The 19376-nt window shown below is 40.1% G+C and overlaps 2 protein-coding genes across 2 annotated transcripts; one reads left to right on the forward strand and one right to left on the reverse strand.

Moving 5' to 3' along the window:
• Positions 1–383: 383 nt before the first annotated feature.
• LOC117302348 (UPF0415 protein C7orf25 homolog) lies at positions 384–6929 on the reverse strand. The gene is made up of 9 exons (XM_033786264.1): positions 6822–6929; positions 5524–5730; positions 5021–5264; positions 4420–4557; positions 4032–4138; positions 3101–3293; positions 2779–2963; positions 2113–2193; positions 384–1406 (listed from the first exon to the last, which is right to left on the reverse strand). The coding sequence occupies exons 2-9, from the start codon at positions 5677–5679 to the stop codon at positions 1155–1157; spliced, it is 1356 nt and encodes a 451-aa protein (XP_033642155.1). The 5' UTR covers positions 5680–5730; positions 6822–6929; the 3' UTR covers positions 384–1154.
• On the forward strand, positions 6925–18316 carry LOC117302347 (protein RCC2 homolog). Its single transcript, XM_033786263.1, has 10 exons — positions 6925–7332; positions 9116–9209; positions 10363–10509; positions 10931–11062; positions 11767–11855; positions 12443–12557; positions 12970–13133; positions 14134–14317; positions 15626–15734; positions 16220–18316. The coding sequence occupies exons 1-10, from the start codon at positions 7204–7206 to the stop codon at positions 16866–16868; spliced, it is 1812 nt and encodes a 603-aa protein (XP_033642154.1). The 5' UTR covers positions 6925–7203; the 3' UTR covers positions 16869–18316.
• Positions 18317–19376: the final 1060 nt, after the last annotated feature.

The raw sequence follows: 19376 nt of genomic DNA on the forward strand, positions 1-19376 counted from the left end.
CCCTACCTCTTTATGATAGGAACATTTTATGAAAGGAAGCAAAACAAATAAACACAAAGCCAACCTGGGACTTAAAGACTCTGGAACCCTTTGGTATTTGTCAAAGACCAGTCTTCTTACTTGGTGTGTCTCAACATGTACATAAAATAACAAACCTGTAAAATTTGAGCTCAATCGGTCGTCGAAGTTGTGAGATAATAATGAAAGAAAAAACACCCTTGTCACACTAAGATGTGTGCTTTCATGATGCTTGATTTCGAGACCTCAAATTCTAAATCCGAGGTCTCGAAATAAAATTCATGGAAAATTACTTCTTTCTCAAAAACTACGTTACTTCAGAGGGAGCCGTTTCTCACAATGTTTTATACTGTCAACCTCTCCCCATTACTCTTTACCAAGTAAGGTTTTATGCTAATGATTATTTTGAATAATTACCAATAGTGTCCATTGCCTTTGAATAATGTACTCTTTATAGGCAGACTTATATAACGGTGCTCTTTATAACAAGGTTTGACTATACATGTAACATGTAAACTGTGTAAATAAGTAAATATTTATATAGTCAACTTTTCCAATGTTTCCATTGTTTAAGCAAGACAAACAAATAAACACAGAAACATTTTTAAGGCGCAAAATCAAGGCTAGAAATAATGAGATGCAAAACGAGACTTGAAAGAAAGTTTCCAACGATTTCTTTAAGAAATTAAAATTACTTTCTTCATTTTTGTTGTCGCTTTAACCATTTCTTACAACAATCATAGTAAAAGATTTATTTCATATTTTGGCTTACATTTGATTAAAGAAACATGCGAGGGGCACTAGCCACAAACAACAGAAAACATGCAGCATTTCTAGCTGGTAATCCGCTACTTCCAAATGAATTGGTAACCTTTGTGCTTAAAACCTTTTCATACCACAGGCGAATTCAGTAAATTAAAGGCCCATTCAAAACGAGCCGCTTTTTAACAAAAGACATTGACTAAAATGACATTGATGTTTAGAACTTGGGCCCCAACAGCAAAATCTAAATGATTTCTTATCAAAGCAAACAAAACCCTGTGTTTACTTTTAAATAAAAGTTAAATTCAACATGCTCTAAATATATCTCAACTAGAATCAAATGTTGTTTGTTATTGCTTGAAATACTTAGGGGCTCATGTAGATATACTCTCTGCCCGCGACTGTAACGATGAAACGACGGGTGGGGCATAGGGCGGGGCACCTGCGCCGTCTTCGGTACCGCATTCGGATCGTATACTCTCTTGCTCGGTGAGCTGAGCTGATAACTTATCGCATACTGCATCTTCTGTAGGGGGTTGCGAGTTTGCCTTGCCAATGAGGGCGCTGTTTTGTTTCTTTTCGGTCAGCGCTCTTGACTGGTGTATATGAACGGCAAAGGTGACGCCCTGTTGGCGAGGAAAATAAAATGTCAAATCTAGTCAGTTCAAGATAAAAATAAACTATCAACAGTATACTTGCGGGTACAACCATGTGTTAAACCTCTTTTTTTAGGAGTGTTGGCTCTGAAAAGAGCCGGTTAGTCAGTTTAGTAGAAAAGTCCTTTTATAAGATTCCGTAAACAAGTTTAACATTGAAGAAAGAGCATGTTAAATAAGCCAATGGGAGACTTTCTGGGACGATAGAGGGCAGCAGACTTACCGGGTAAATCCATTGTTCTCAGAATTATGCGCATGTTCAGAACTACGTAAACAATGGAAACTTACCCGGTATGTATGCTGCCACCTAGCGTTGGAAAGTCTCCTATTGCAAGTTAGATTTGAATTATGTCTGGTACAATGACTTGCTTTGTCACAATTTATCGCTTACGATTTAAATCCTCAGACTATTGAGACAGTTGCCATGTCAAATGGTTCGGGGCAAGCTTTTGTATAGCAACCTCCAGAATGAGCAGACCCTGGTAACGTTGTGATATACACATTCATTCAAAACTGCACTACCAGAGTATTGTTCTCGACTGCCATTTTAAACAGTTTTTGTTCTTATTCTTCAAATTTACACAACTGAGTTCACTCAATCTGTGTGTTTAGCATCCATGTTAAAAAAAGCTTTGTGACATTTTCGGAAACATCCAAACACCATACAAGCACTTACTCTGTTAATAGCTGCTCGCACAAAGCCAACATTTGCTGTTATTGTAACAGCCTTAATTTTGTCACCAGTCCCAAAGATCACCTGAAAATAAGACCAAAATGTCAAAAGTTTAGAGTTAAAACTCATAATTGACTGACCCCCCCCCCACCTCCTCCTCCTCAATGATCTTTATTACACTGCCATGATACTAAGTGGTACTGAGTGTATATACAGAGTACACAGTCAACCCTCCTACTGTCTGACCAATCAATATCATCAACTGTTGTTTTGAATGACATACAAACTATGCTAGCCTGCAATATGATTATATCATGTTGTGATTGCTTTTACACAGCACAGTCAGCCCTCCTGTTGTCTGACCATTCAACATCCTCCATTATAACACCCCAGAGATTCTGCCTTTTGATTGGTTTAGAGGGAATCACATGATATGTATTGTTCCGAGAAGGCTGCGCGAATGTGACTTGCTATACATGCAGCAAACAAGGTAGGCCTACTGTACCTGTAGCAATAGATGTACTGTCCAACGGCAACCGAAGTACTATCCCACGGCAACTAATATACTAAAGGAATTTCTCATAGCTATGTCTTGGTTTTGTGGTTTTGGATGATAAATTGAATGACAGAACCAACTATATACGAACAAATCATGAAACCCACACTTACCTTAGCTCGGTGCTTTATTCTGTGGCTCTCTTCCATAACTGCAGCCCGTTCAGTCGGTTCATCGTCAATAACGCTGATCCTCTCAAGCAACGCCTGGGCTCGTTCCTTCTCTCGTGGTCCGGCGATGGTATGAAGTATATTTCTGAAGTCGGTTATCGCTGTCTGGCAAGCGTAAAGGTCCTTATCTGTGGATGAACGAAACAAAAAACATGTAACTCGATAGGCTTGAAATAACTTGTTTGGCAGAAATGGATTAATACCAGCTAAAATTTCATGTGTAATTTACACGTACGGACAGGGAACCAGTCTAATCAGCACCTACCTTTAAGGAACTGTTCTACCTCTGTCACTAGAGGGCGGTCTCTTTCCTGATCGGCGAGTTCCTGAATGAGGGGTTCTTGGAAGGCATGCCAGCAGCCTCCGTGGGTCAGGTCTGACACCAGTGCCACTAGAGTTGTCACATCCAAATTCACTTTGGGGCGCTCGCCGTTGCCCAAGAGAGAGGCGTTGGTGGGCTGTGGCGGAAAGAAGTAGGCATTAGGCGTTTGAGAACAAGTGGTGGTCAAAGTTGGCATCTTAATTCCATAAAATATTTTACTTTATGCCACGCAAATATAACTCAGTGTGATAAAGGTTTAACAGTCTCTACAATGGCATGTCGTGGCCGAGAGATCAAGCGCACCAGACTCAAGCTCTGGTGCTTTTGATCAGCAGAGTGTGGGTTCGAATCCCAGTCTTGACCCTTGTGCCCTTGGGCAAGACACTTGAACATTATTGCTTGGTTCCTTCATTTGGGACATAAAGCTGTAGGTCCTATCTTGTGTTAAGTGCATTTTTTATAGAGTTGGGGTTTTCTGGCAAGGTTGGCTGCAGATCGTGCCACATCACATTGTAATCTGTTTCATGGTGCTACGTAAAAAAAATAAGTCTTCACAAGCATAGTTTCAAATACCTTGGATAAACAATTGTGAACACGTTGAGATTCCGGGTTTGATAAAGCACTGCAAGAACTGCCTATTATCATTCTTATTGTTAATTTATTTTTTACGAACTTTGTGAATTCCTCACTACTCCTGAATCAAGAAATTTTATAAAATAAAACAATTCGCACGTTTTAAAAAAGGAAAACTTCTATCTTAGATCCTAGCTAAATGTTAAAGGTGTCTGCTACAAGTGATGCAAATTTTCCCTGCACCAGATTTTCAGTTAACAACCGAGGTACGTAACCAGAAATCTCTCCGAGTCTGACTTACAACTTCGGGGGTCGCTATCGTTGGAAGCTGAAGGGGATAATTCTCACTCTCTCCAATACTTGCGAAGACGTGACCATGTGACCGGATGCCAAGCTCATCTAGATCGTCTACAAACAAACAATAACAACAACAACAACAAGCATGATACTTTTCTTAAAGTGCAACTTCTTCATTTTTCTAGATAAAAAGCATAGAGACATCTCTGTGAATGTGATTCCTCATAGGGTGCCCTTTACCAAGTAGAAAATACCTCTTGCCCTTTAACAAATGAAGCATACAGGCCTACTACTTGCTGGGTAGATGGTGTTCTTTTATTATCATTTTATTTCCATTTGATGTTCATTTGCTTCATACCCAGTGGTCAGAGCACTGACCAGACCAAACTCACCCACTATGGCTTTGGTCACCCCTCCATAGAAGACGACGTTGACCGTCGGAGGGTTGTAGTTGAGTGGATGCTGGTGGCTAGCTTGGAGATACTGCTCAGCTTGCTCAACGATGTCATGTTCCCCGTATTCACCCTCTCCTACAACACACACAAATGAGAATAGTCGGGTCATTTTAGAATTCAACTTCTAGTGGTTTAGTCATTGGGGTGTGGGTTTGAATCCCAGGGTATATGGGTAGCGCTACACTAAACACTTGATCCAAATCAACTTCCACCAGAGGCACGTTGCCACCTCCTCCTGGGGCTGAAACAGGGTTACTCCCCTTAACAGTCCGTAAGGATGTAGGAATGGGTATCATCCACTAGGAGCCTGTCTGGTAGATCAGAATGCATCCTTAACAACTTTTTACAAAGCAATCATGGTTAAGTGCTATGCTCAAGGGCACAAGTGCTCAACCAGGATTCGAACCCGCACTCTGCTGCTGACAACAGAGCTTGGGGTCAGGTGACGTAGACCACTCAGTCCCTTCAGTGACTTGGGATGGGGAGAAATTTAAGGACTTGAAAGATCAAAATAAATAACAAAGTCAACCATACGTACCTTCCCATATTCTGTGCAGAGCCTTGGCCTTGCGTGCTGTAATCTTTACCCACGATGCCCCACCGTGACCTACGACATCAACAATGACGGTGTTCTCATTACCATGACAACCCTCAAAATGGAAGGGATGCAGGACGCTGATGACGTGACCGAATGATTCGATGCTGTGGATGATCCCCTCCAGGTGGCTCAGGTTGGTGCTTTTAAGCTGGTTCTCTTTCAGGGCGATAGTGCCGTCCTTGAGCTGGAAATTGATGAATTAAGAGAGGATTTTGTATGATTAGCATGACATGGGGTGAGAGTTATTGCCGGCATTCCCACCTTTGGAAACCCCTGGAGTTATAGATTTCAAGGAGCTCCTAGACAAAGAGATTAATGACTTTGAATTTCTGAAGCTACTTTACCTTCAGATTAAAATCATACAATCAGGGAGAATATCATGCCTGAAAATGACATAGCTACAACAATATCATGAGACAAAATAAGCACCACTAAATAATCACCGATTTGACAAATGTGAGCTCCGACTGGACTTTCTTGATGAGCTTTCCGATGCCTGAGATGCCAGCTTCTTTGGCCTGCAGGATCTGAGCTCTGGCCAGAAGTCCTTGGGCTCGGATCAGAAGACGCTGCAATGCTTCCTGGGTAGACTCGTCCATATTCAATGCTGATTGTTTGCGGCCTAGGTGCGTCACAAACTCATATCATCACTTTATGATCATGGAGGGAAGTATAAAGAATAAGGTTGAATAAAACGTCATATTTGATACGTGAGTGGAATATCATTCCAAACCAATCATGAATTAATTTGAGCTGTTCATGGTGGAACAACGATAACTGATGACAACTGCACACAGATTTCTGTCTTCGTCATATCTGTGCAATGTGTAGATGATGAAGTATCCACCATCAGTTATCAAGACATTATATGGCAGTAATATTAGTTAGCAGTCTATCTGATTTGACCGAATATCTATCAATTAGTCAAAACCATATGGTAGAAAAACCGGGGATACATAATTGATATTGAATTGAATGGTTAAACACGCAGTAGGACTCTAGGACTAGGAGGTTGGGTCACTGCAACGAACTAGCGTCGCGACACCGAACTCCACCCAGCAGTGTTGGGTACCACGTAGACCCAGTAACTGGGGCGCTGTACTCCTTTTTTCGAGTTTTGACAAAACTCGAAAAAAGGAGTGCCGACCGATAATGTCAAAACTAAAAAAAAGGAGTACAGCGCCCCAGTTACTGGGTCTAGGTACGTACCATGGGGGTCCGTGGTACGGGTGGGGGTGAGGCCGAGGGGGGGGGGGCGGAGGGATATTGAAAATCTACTATACTAACCAAAGTAAAATAAGTTAACTTTTTCTACTGACAAATAACATCAATTTTTAATATTATAATTAAAAAACAAAAAATAATTAAATAATTATTGTATTATATTTATAATATAAGTTAACTATAATTTTTAAATTAAAAAAGAATTAATTAATTAAACAGCGAATATAATGTAAAGTTGTGTTGAATCTAAAGAAGCTCGAAAGTTACATTGTCGGTCCATATTCGACGATCATGATTCATATGTCGTAAACGTAGTCGTGTCTTTTTAAAAATGAGTCATGACGACACGAATGGATCAACATGGATCAACGATCGACAATCGATGGCGAATGAAATGGATGGACATGATCATAATCATGATGGAGTTATTTATTATAATCCCTTAGTTTTGGCAAGACAATCATACATTTCAAACAATAGTTTTTAAATAACTTTCTCAGATACGGAATAGTAGTACCTGTCCTTCGGAGTAAGACGTAATCGAAATGATGAAAGTCGCGTGATGGAAAGACGTTTTAACTTCACAACATTGCGACAAGCATGCGTAAATTTAAAGATCTCTATGTTATGAATTATGTTACAGAAGACACGTCTGGGTACAAGTCTGGAGTTCGAGCATCAATCGCACGTAAAGTTGCGAATGTTCGTTTTTACGGTACCAGTCCATTAAAAAGAAGGGATCGTTTCAGCCAGTAGAGGGCGCCCGTCAGTTGGAGCCACGGAGATTTTTAATATGCAAATGAGTTTTGCTAGACTTTTTCCCGGCAATTTTCTTTGTGTACGGGCTACGCAGACTGGCTTTATTTCTCTATAATTTCAACAATTCCCTGAAAGTGAAGATGCCAAGAGCGAAGAAACGTTTTCCCGGGGAGAGTGGAGATGCCGCTGGACAGAAAAAGAAATCGAAAGGGGGTGCCAATGCGGCGAGGTTGGCCACGGCTGGCGCGGACACTGGCATGGAAAAGATTGTAAGTGTGTGTAGTGTTTCGTTAAGTTCTTTGTGATGTCAAATAGTGTTTCAATGCGTGTTGGACATTTGATATAGCCCGATGTGATACGAGCGGGTTTTGTGTGTACACTGAGCCAGGCACAGTCGGGGCATTGTTATGGTTTAAATGCCACCATCCGTGTGGCGTCTGTCGTTGTTCTGTGGCATGGAATTCTACCTCCATGGTTGCAGGAAACGACAGACAACGAACTTTTTAATCACACATGTGTTCGTCAACTATCAAAATTAACAATGAATGTTCTGCCCTGCTGTGTGCTGTGGCCTGTGGGTATTTTTCTCAAGTTCAATTGACAATATGCAGGATTGTTGTGCAGTAGATTCATGAACATGCGTTTTAAATTGCATTTGATTTTAAGAAGAGTCAGTAGTTAGCATTCAAACAGTAAAAAAACCACAACCATGTGTTCCATGGATAAATTAAATAAAAGGACAAAGAAAAGCAAGCATAATTTCCATTATTTTCAGGGAGAAACACCCTTTATTTTTACTTTTATTTTGATCCCATCTGTGTAGACTGTAGCCATTATTAGAGCCATTTTACACTTTTGGAGCAGAAAAAAAAAAAGTTCACAGATTTACAAATAACTTACAGGGTTTACAGAAGGTAATGGTGAAAGACTTCTCTTGAAATATTATTCCATGAAATGCTTTACTTTTTGAGAAAACATTAAAGCAATTATCAATTCTTGATATCGAGAATTACGGATTTATAGTAAACACATGTCATGACACGGCGAAACGTGTGGAAACAAATGTGGGTTTTCCCGTAATTTTCTCCCGAGTCCGATGACCGATTGAGCCGAACTTTTCACAGGTTTGTTACTTTATATAAAAGGATACACGAAGTGTGGGCCGTTGGACAATACTGTTTACCGAAAGTGTCCAATGGCTTTAATATTATACAATTTTTATACAAACAAGAAGTACCGTCAATCAATCAAAGTTCAAACTTGAGCTGAAGTTTTTTTTCTTTTCATTCTGCTTTTATTGTCATGATTGTCGAGGCCAACTGCGGAAAAGATGCTGAATCTTACCGCCAATTGTTTCACTCCTTCTGACAAAACCAAAATCTGTTTTTTATGTCATAATGATGAGAAACATGATAGGTGGGAGTCAGTATTTTTTTTTTTTTTAATCTTGTTTTCCTAAATCATGATATTCCACTTGAAATGTTGAATAATTAAAAATTCCCTCAATCAAAGATTGGTGTGGGTGTGTCCAGCAAACTGAAAATCATCATATTTGTTTATTGTACGAACTGATTTGTTCAAGTACTTTTGCATCTATGATCTATGATCTATTTGAAAAATCAAATATGCTTTATGGTTTACTGTGCACAAACCTTACTAGATTGTGAACGTATGTATCTCTACTGTGCAAAGTTTCAAATCCTACTCATGTACTTAAGCGGACCTGATGACTAGACTATATTCCCACAATGCTGTGCAAATAGCTACACCCAAACTCGAGTACATGCGTGTTGTTAAACAGAACATTACAAAGAGCAATGTCATAAATTGTCATGACTTGACATATTAGGACTTCAAAGCTATAAAAACTTCAAGAGATTTTTGTGATGAAGTTTTTGCACTTCTCAGCAGATCAGCCAAATCCTCTATACATATATTTTAATTTTGGGTTGAGCAAAGAAAAATTAATTAAAGATTTTTGTAGTTTCTTTGTAAGTCGAACATAGTTGCGGAGCTGAGAAAAACATACTTTTTCTTTGAATTTTTCCTCAGAAACTGAAAGAGCCGCCCTTCGTCGGAGAGCTGTTATTTAGCGGAGGCACCAACTGGGACCTTGTTGGTCGCTCAAGGCTCCCCAAGTCCAGTGGTAAGACACAAATATAAGAAGAGTTTATCTATCATCAAGGGGTTAGCCAGGATGTGGTAAAAGGGTGTCCAAATTTACTGGATAAATTTTAAAAGGGTGTCCAAATTGATTGTCTATCAGTAAAAAAAAACCATGGATTTTCTTGAATGGTCGGACAGTAGGAGGGTTGACTTTGTACATGTACATGTAGATGGATTCACCTCATGATATACTACACTATTGCCTCAAGTTTATCTATCATTCAAAACCACTATGGATTTTATTAAATGGTCAGCCAGTAGGAGGGTTGACTGTGTACAAGATGCATTCACCACATGGGCGTAAACTATTGCCCGTTGACATAGTTTGTCTATCATTCAAAACCACTGTGGATTATATTGAATGGTCACCTAGTAGGAGGGCCGACTGTGTACACATGTACATTTGTGACTTCATTCTCCACATGATTTCACATTGCAGGCTTACATAAAGTGATACAGCACCATGTAAAAACCATTACATGGTGCTATGTAAAAGGAGCTCATAATGGGAGACTTTCTGGGACGATAGAGGGCAGCAGACTTACCGGGTAAATCCATTGTTCTCAGAATTATGCGCATGTTCAGAACTACGTAAACAATGGAAATTTACCCGGTATGTCTGCTGACGCCTAGCGTTGGAAAGTCTCCTATTAAAAAAACGTATTCCCACATACCTTGCAGGAAATACTGTTAAATTCCCTGGAGCGTCACTGAGTGACGGGTATGGTGCGCTATATAAGAAGCCACTATTGTTTTTTTAATTTATCATTTAAAACCTGTGGATGATAGTGAATGGTACAGAGAGTAGGAGGGGTAACTGTTATGCAGTCACCACACGATATCACAATGCATAGTTTCATTCAGTAGCACTGTGGATGTATTGCATTTTAATAATACACTGTACATGATTCAACTTTAAATGCACATTTCTGCAGAAAATCAATTATCATCAAGCAGAAGCACTTAGCGATTTGTTCGGCATGATTTTTGTTTAAAGTAGTTGGCAACCTTTTTTTCTTTTTGTCCATGTTTTGTTCCATAATGATTTTTCTCATGAAATGATTTTATTATTTAATCAACTTCTCCGCTGAAATTGATTATTTTATTTTTGTTTGGTAACCTCCACCTTGTAGCTGGTAAACAACAGATCGGAGGACGTAACCTCTGGGGGCCACATCGCCTGGCCGTCTTAGCTGGTATCCGTGTTCGCAGCGTTATCTCAGGTCCAACAGCGTGCCATAGCATCATCATTACGGAGGCGGGCAAGGCCATGAGCTGGGGTGAGTACCGTCGGTGATCGTAGATCGATGAATATCCAGGCCTGTATGCTTCGTTTTTGAAAGGGCAAGGGCACCAAGGCATTTTCTACTTTAGTAAAATGGCACCCTATAAGGAAATTGTAAATTTCTACTGGAGCATTTCAAGGGCACAAAGGCAATGACCAGGTGGGGTACAGAGACAATTGCCTTTGTTGTTCCTGTGAAGTATCAAGCCTGATTAATTTTTGTCTAATAATTTAAGTTTATGATTTAAAGTTAAGAATTTCCAGTGCGAATGTTAAAGCGCCTTGAGTGGTACTGAGTGACGGATATGCATGGTATATGAGAAGCCACTATGTATTATTATTACCACATTACTCTACTCACATTATTTTTGGTGACTTGTTTTATAAATCTTTAACTTGTTATGTTGATGGCAAAGGTCGTGGGGACAAAGGTCAGCTCGGCCATGGGGCGGCAGTCCGATGTGAAGCGCCGAAGATCATTGAGGCATTAAAGGACTTCAACATCGTAAACGCAGCGTGTGGACGAAGCCACTCCATGTGTCTCACAGGTAAGAGTATGGCCCTTTTCAACACCATGGCTCTGGCTTAGTGCTGGCTTAGGCTATGACTTAGGCTCCGGCTTAGAAAGTGACTTAGGCTCCTGCTTAGACTCCGACTCTGGCTTCAACTCAGTGTGCATGTTTTAAGCCGCATCCAGAAGCAGGTGGTCGGGTTAGTGAAGAGGTATCTTTTCTCATTTTCAAGACATTTTAGGGCTGGCTTAGGCCGGGGCTTTGACCCAGGCTTAGACCTAGGCTTAGGCCTAGGCTTAGGCTCCAGCTGAGGTTTCAGCATAGGCTTGAGCTTAGACTCGACATTTGGCTCCGGTTTCTGGCCTAGACTCAGCGTGCCTGTTTGACGCCGCATCCGAAAGCGGGTGGCCAGGTTAGGGTAGAGCTATCTTTTCTCACCTTCCACCTTTGGTTTGAACCATGGTTTGGAGAAAGGTCCAAATCATTGGTCCAGCTACAGAACCTTGTTTGCACAGGGAATATTCAAATGAGTGATGTCAAGTGTGGACCGAAGAAAACATGGAGGAGTGTAATATGAGATTAAATTGGAAGTATATCTACATACCTTGACCTTTTTACTAATCCTTCCATTTTTTTGCACCAATACTTCCTCCAGAGTTTTTTGCACCAATACTTCCTCCAGAGTTTTGTGGTTGAAATCGGAACGATTATTTTTTATTTATTTTTTCCAATTTCCATAGATGAGGGCGCTGTGTATGCATTTGGTGACAACAAACTCGGTCAACTCGGCGTTGGCCATCAGAACACACCGGTAACCACTCCAACTAAGGTGCGATTTAAATTCATTATTCGTCAGCTTTCCTGTATAGACTTCTTCTATTTCGAGTGGTGTTCTCGGCCAATGATGTTACGACAGAGTTGTCCAAAGATCTCCCTGTCCCTCTCACATATGTAGATATTTCATCTGACCCTTTAAAGGCAGTGGACACTATTGGTAATTACTCAAAATAATTATCATCATAAAACCTTTCTTGATTACGAGTAATGGGGAGAGGTTGATGTTATAAAACATTGTGAGAAACAGCTCCCTCTGAAGTGACGTAGTTTTCGAGAAAGAAGTAATTTTCCACAAATTTGATTTCGAGACCTCAAGTTTAGAATTTGAGGTCTCGAAATCAAGCATCAGAAAGCACACAACTTCGTATGACAAGGGTGTTTTTTCTTTCATTAATATCTCGCAAATTCGACGACCGATTTAGCTCAAATTTCCACAGGTTTGTTATTTTATGCATATGTTGGGATACACAAACTGTGAAGACTAGTCTTTGACAATTACCAATAGTGTCCACTGCCTTTAAATGGTAAAAGTATATTCAATTATTTTAACCGGAATCATCTGTACCCTTCCTCATACAGTTAATGTACTCAGGTCGCCCCATCGTCCAGGTTGCTTGTGGGGGTGAATTCACAATGATCCTAGATTACAAGGGAACCCTACACTCCTTCGGATGTCCAGAATACAGCCAACTTGGTAAGTTTAACCCCTATTCTTGTTACCATTTTCCAGTAGCTTGTCCCTCATTCTATGCCACAGTGGACAATATTGAATGGTCAGACAATAGGAGGGTTGACTGTATATTGTGTAAAGGCATTTACCACATGATATCATATTGCAGACTGGCAGACCCAGTTACCACATGATATCACATTGCATAGTTAATCGATGGATGATATTGAATGACAGAATGACAGACAGTAGGAGCGTTAACTATGCACTGTGTCGATTCATGTGCGATATTTCATTGCTTAGTTCATCTATCCTTCAATACCACAGTGGGTGATATTGAACGGTCAGACAGTAGAAGGGTTAACTATGTACTGTGTAGATGCATTTGCCACGTGGTAGCACATTCCTTAGTTTTTTTGTTTTTATTACTTGATAGGTCACAACACCAACGGTCAGTTCTTAGTGTCTTCAAACAAAACCTCGTTCGATTGTGTGCTGACGCCAAGGCGTATCGGTGGCTACATCGAGAAGGCCAGAGATGGGTTGAAGTTCCTGGATAACATTGTAATCAAGGACGTAGCATGCGGAGCAAATCATACCGTAAGTTGATTAATAGTCGCAAAAAATATAGTTACAGCCTGACGTTTATGACTCGAGCAGAGTCTCTCTCATACAGTAAGTTGATCAGTAGTCACAAAAAATAGTCAACGGCCTGACGTTTCGACTCGAGCAGAGTCTTTCTCACACAGTTAAGTGATCAGGGGTGGATTTCACAAAGAGTTAGGACTAGTCTTATCTCGAGTTAGGACCAGTTACTCGTCCTAACTTAGGACTATCCATGCAATTTGTATATCTCCTAGGACTAGTCCTAAGTTAGGACTAGTCCTAAGTTAGGACTAGTCCTAACTCTTTGTGAAATCGACCCCAGTAGTCACAAAAAATAGTCAACGGCCTGACGTTTATGACTCCAGCAGAGTCTTTCTCATACAGTAAATTGATATATATTTGCACAAAAAATCGTTAACGGTCTGACGTTTTGACCCTCGCAGAGTCTTTCTCGACGGCTGTATTGATTTATAACGGTATAAAAGTATTACACTGAAATGGTAGAGCTGAAAATATGGTCGCAGATATTGTTTGTGTATTTTGTGATCAACCATATAAAAAGTTGAGACCAATTCAAGAACTGACTCAGCGGTAGTGTAGTTAATTACAAACTGTTTAAGCTAAGTAGTAGTCCCAGCCAATTTTCTACACCTTCCGCCTGGTTAGTAGTTCAAAAGCAGGACATTTCTTTTCAGAACCGAGAGGTCTACCGAAGTCTCCTGAACATCCGATACAGTTACTCTGCGGTAGTAGAATAAAGAAAGACAGTTCTCCAAGAACAAACTCTACCTGGCTAGTAGATACACACATGGTGTTACCGCAAACCAAATATATACATCTACATGAAGTAAACAAACCTGTGAGCTTAATTCGTTCTAAGACCTAAGATTAATTCCAAGTTATGAAGATGGTGCAATCAACGGCTGGCTAGGACACAAAACTGTTTTGACGTTATCACACTATAACATAATGTGTGCTCTTTGTTTTTTGATAGGTTGCATTGGATATGCAAGGCCGTGTCTTCACGTGGGGTTTCGGAGGGTACGGTCGCTTGGGTCACGCAGAGCCTAAAGACGAACCGGTTCCACGATTCTTGAGAACCTTCGATCCAGCTCACAACAAAGCGGCCAAGAAGATCAATGCAGGGACATACTATTCCATGGCAACCACTGAACATGGTAAGAACTTTTTCAAATCTTCTTTTCAGGGTTTTGCCTACAGTGTGGGTCGGTGCTGGAAAACCCGCCTGGCACTCCGGAATCCCCATCCACCACTGGAAACCACCGAACCACCACATATTTTCCAAATTTTTAAACTACACCTGAAATTTCCTTTCAAAGGTTTTCAACGGAGTGTTAGATTTACCTGTAAAATTTATATCTAAAGGTGGAAGGCATTAATTTTGAGCACTTCTTTGGTTGCAATCTATTTATTTGGTCTACCATTTTTGAACAGGTCCATGTTTTTACAATTCCCTTCTTGTATCATCACTGGAAAAACTTAAGTTTCCTTATCGTCCCCTCTGAAAGAGGATGGAGTTTTATTGCAGTAAACCACAAGGGAAATGGATCGGGTTGATATAAATTGAAGTTTGGGTGAACACAGAGAAAGTGTTGTTCAGTTTTGATGAATATTTATTTTGTTGTCTTTGAGAATTCCCAATTGATAATTTATTTTGCTTCGTCTTTGCTTCTCTTGTTGTCATTGTGTTAAAACTTTCATTCAAATTTGCAGAAGTGACGCCATCCTATCATTGATAATATGTTTCACAACTTTACTAATATTTGTTTTAAATGTGCTTCTGTTTCATTTATATTTGTGTCTAATTTTTAATTTTGTATTAACTCACCCTGCGTAATTTTCTGATGTGCATTATTTACTTGAATATTTGCTTCTCTGAGCTGTCAGAGTGGCGGTGAAGTTTTGATTGTTTATTGATTATGTTTATTGTCATTATTGATTGATATGTATCATGAGTTTTAAGAGGTTTTGATTTTGTGGTTTTCTGTTTCCTGTCCGATGTTGAATTACTCAGACTTTTCCAAACATTGCCTTTGAGTTTTTGTTGCTAATTTTGTTTTTCTTTCTAAGTACAAGGACTTAGTATGAGGCTTAGTTCCCAGATCAATAATTCTCAGTTTTGAGTTCTTATGTTTCAGTTCCTAGGTTTTAAATTGCTGTATCTGTATATAATATAAACCAATTTTTTATGATTTTTTTTTCTCCTGGTTAATGTTGTCTTAGTTCCTTGATTATATTCCTTAATTTTTAAATCCTATGTTAAGTTCCTAGGTTTTAAATTATGTATCTTGATATAATATTAATCAATGTGTTATTAATTTTGTCTCCCAGTCATTTTTGTCTTAGTTCCAGATAATATTCCTTAGTTTTTAGTTCCTATGTTTCAGTTCCTAGAATACAAATTGTTGTATCTTGATATAAAATTAATCAATTTTTTTGTTTCGCCGGTAATTTTTTTTCATCAGCCGATCAGCTTTTCTTCTGGGGCCAAACCAAGTCATCCGGGGAGGCGACCATGTACCCCAAGCCAGTTCCTGACCTCACTGGCTGGAAGGTCAGAGAATTGGGTTGCAGGTAGGTCAAAGGTCAAACATACATTAATCCGACGTTAAACTGAAGTCAGACTTTTTTACTGTCTAGCCTTAAAACATGCTGTTTGATTTTGTAGGGGTTATGGGACAGTTGGGATTAGTGTAAAGCGAGGCAAAATTGTATGTTTCTTGTTGGGGTTTTTTTTCACACAAGCTTGCTTGTTAGATAATTAGATGGCCTTAAGTCCAGTTCAAACTTCCTGCGAATGCAAAGAGAATGTTGACATCATTTAGCTGTTTTCTCAGCGAATGTTTCGCAAGAGTTGAGCACATTTTAACTGCTGGGAATTTTTAATTCAAATTCGGGACGTCAACATTTGTATCGCATTCGCATTCGCATTCGCATTCGCAGGAAGTACAAACCGGGTTTTAGAGTTGGTTACAGCCATGTTGAATCGTCTTAATTTTCACGATACCCTGATTCAAGTTCTGATGATTTTGTTTTCTTTCATTAAAAATCATTTCTAGCAATCACTCCATCGTCTTGGTCGCCGATGAGAGTGTCATCAGCTGGGGACCATCACCAACGTTCGGAGAGCTGTGCTATGGCGAGAACGGCCCTCGCTCCTCCTCCACCCAAGCCAAAGAAGTCAAACCGCTGGAGGGTCTACACATCCACGCCCTCTGCTGCGGGCTCGGTCACACTCTGTTCATCGCCAGGAGCGACACAGTCGCCGAACGGAGAAAGCTGAGGCAGCTTCCGATGTTTAACCCGACCCGAGTCGCTGTAAACGAACCACCCATTGAGGAAGAGAAGGAGGAGGAAGTCGTGGAGAAGGAACCGCAGAATGACGACAAGAAGACTGAGAACGGGACGCAGAGCAACGATACCGTGAAAGAAGACGCAAAATCAGATGGTGAGAAAGTCGAAGACTCCCGGAAGGAGGCAGCAGCTGAGATGGAAACAACCGTCGACGAGAAGGCCGAGGAGAAAAACACAGAGGAGACCACAGCCCCGAAGGGCAACGGTGAGGGCGCTGTTCAAAAGGACAACGAGGGCGCCGTTGGGAAGAACAATGGTAATGGAGACGGAGGTATGAAGGAAGAAGATTCAGCGATGGAGGTCAAGGAGACGACAGTATTAAGTCCACCGTCTACCGTTGCAGATCCTTCTTAAGTTATCGCACAACTCGTTCTTGCATAAACTGATATTTAGCTACTTCAGGAAGAAGACACTTTATTTGGTCGTTCAAGGTTCTATTGAGACTATCTTGCCAACTGGTGGTATTGTATTTGTACACTGGATTTTTTTCTGAGGAAAATATTTGGCGGGCCTCATATTTTCTCGGAGATGTGATCACGTATTCCTGCTCCCTGGGGTTGATGTTTCAAAGTGATCAATTATTTATCACACTTAATAGTTAATTTATCAAAGGAACAATCAATAAGTTGAATATCAGTAACAAGATCCAATTATGTCCATTGTCAGTGGATATGAACGAACCACCTCCAAAACCAACATTGGTGACATTAACTCTCTAGGAACTTAGAAGTTTCAATTCACGTACGGATTGAATTTGCAGAATGAATGGTCAGACAGTAGGAGGGTTGACTGCGTACAGTGTAGATGCATCCAACACATGATACCACATTGCAGTCTTGCATATAGTTTATGTATCCTTCGAAATCCTTCGCGGTGGACGATACTGAATGGGCAGGCAGAAGGAAGAAATCATCAGGGATGAGAAATTTCAGATTTTTGTCTGATTTTAGACTTGTATAAGTCTGCCTCTTAAACAAAAAACTGCTGTGTGCTTTTCCAAATGAAACAAGTTGGCTTCTTCTCAAAGTCGGCTCCAATCCACTTCTCTAGTGCCGAGGATACTGTTCTCAAAAGCACCTTGGAATCTATAACTCTATCAAAAGGTGAACATGCCATCATTTGGATGGTACCTCGTAAGATCTGGACACCAGTTTCAGACTTTTTTCGTTAGGAATGACTCTCACCCCTGCTTGTTGGTGTCGCTAATTGAAGACAATTGAGAATGACCAGCCTTGAAGCAGTCACCACAAACACCATCAAGCTATTGGTCGACCCTAAGCATGATTTACAAGCCCGTGTGCAGCGAGTGAAAAAGGGAACTAAGTGTGCTATCGCTTGTTGTCACGACTATGTACGACTTTTGGGTGTGCTTGAGGGCAGCAGACTCATCAGGTAAGTCCATTGCTCTGGAAGTATTCAGAACTACGAAATATTATGGATTTTTATCCGGTCAGTCTGTTGTCTAGATTGGCGATGTTCGTTGAACGTAGTCGCCGATAGCACAACACCAATGACTGGAGAAGAGATACCTGTGTCAAACAAACGTATTAAAACGAATATGTTTGTATCCAGATCATAGACTTGTCCAGTCCCTTCAAGCCAGTCGATGTTGCGCCCTCTAGAGGTGACTTATAGACCCACTGCATTGACGTCCATCTTTACCTACAAACCAGAGGTGCTTTTCACGAAGAGTTAGGACTAGTCTGATCTTGGGTTAGGACAGGTTCTTATAGGACTAGCCTTAAGTGTTCAATATTACACTCCTAGGACTAGTCCTAAGTTAGGACTAGTCCTAAGTTAGGACTAGTCCTAAGTTAGGACTAGTCCTAAGTTAGGACTAGTCCTAAGTTAGGACTAGTCCTAAGTTAGGACTAGTCCTAAATTAGGACTAGTCGTAATGTAAAGCGCTTAGAGAATTAAGTGTTAGTTATTAGGCGCTATATAAATCAAAAGTTATAGTTATTATTATTAGGGCAATCTTTGTGAAATCTACCCCTGGGAACATGTATGCGTTGCGCATGACACGCAACCAAAGATAGCTCTTTACACGTACACTTTCCATCGCTATGGCGGCCAATGCAAGGGTTCTGTACAAAATCTGGTGTCACCAATCTAGAATATTAAGTTCGCTAATACACAGGGGGGTCGATTTCACAAAGAGTTAGAACTAGTCCTAACTTGGGACTAGTCCTAGGATATATTAAAAACATATGGACGAGTAACTCGAGTAACTCGTCCTAACTCGAGATAAGATTAGTCTTAACTCTTTGTGAAATCCACCCCTGCTCTTTTCAATGCAACTTTATAATGGTATCCATTCAACGTAAGGATGCTTAATTATGCACAAATGACTACGATATTCATTGGAAAAAAATTAATTGCGTTTAGACGACTGTACATTTTGTTTTCTCTGAATTTGATCCTCACAAAGTGTTCTTTCATAAAAAATTACCTCGGAAATGGAATTTTTGAAAATAAATATGGGACCAAATTAATGAAAAATTGTGAATAATTTTATGCCAAATGTGATAATTGCATTTTGTACAAAATGCGGTAGGTTTGCTGATGGATTTTGAAGGATTTTGTAGATGCGTTGTTATCGAATGTGTGCATAGTAACCGAGTATTACAATTCGAACGTCTTAACTTGTACAGCATTTGAAAATTTCCTTATGAATATGAAAATATATGTGGTGTTTTTGTCTTCTCCTTTTTCTCTTGGTGGAAACATTGCATTGTGGAAAAAAGGAGAATGTATTTTGATATTTTTAAATGTATTTCCCATCGTTTGAGATTTTCCGTAATCTCACTGTTTATTTCCAATTAAATTGTTCGGTGATCAATCATCGCTTAAATAATTAAT

The sequence above is a fragment of the Asterias rubens genome, chromosome 18 (genome assembly GCF_902459465.1).
Source record: "Asterias rubens chromosome 18, eAstRub1.3, whole genome shotgun sequence".
NCBI classification, from domain to species: Eukaryota; Metazoa; Echinodermata; class Asteroidea; order Forcipulatida; family Asteriidae; genus Asterias; species Asterias rubens.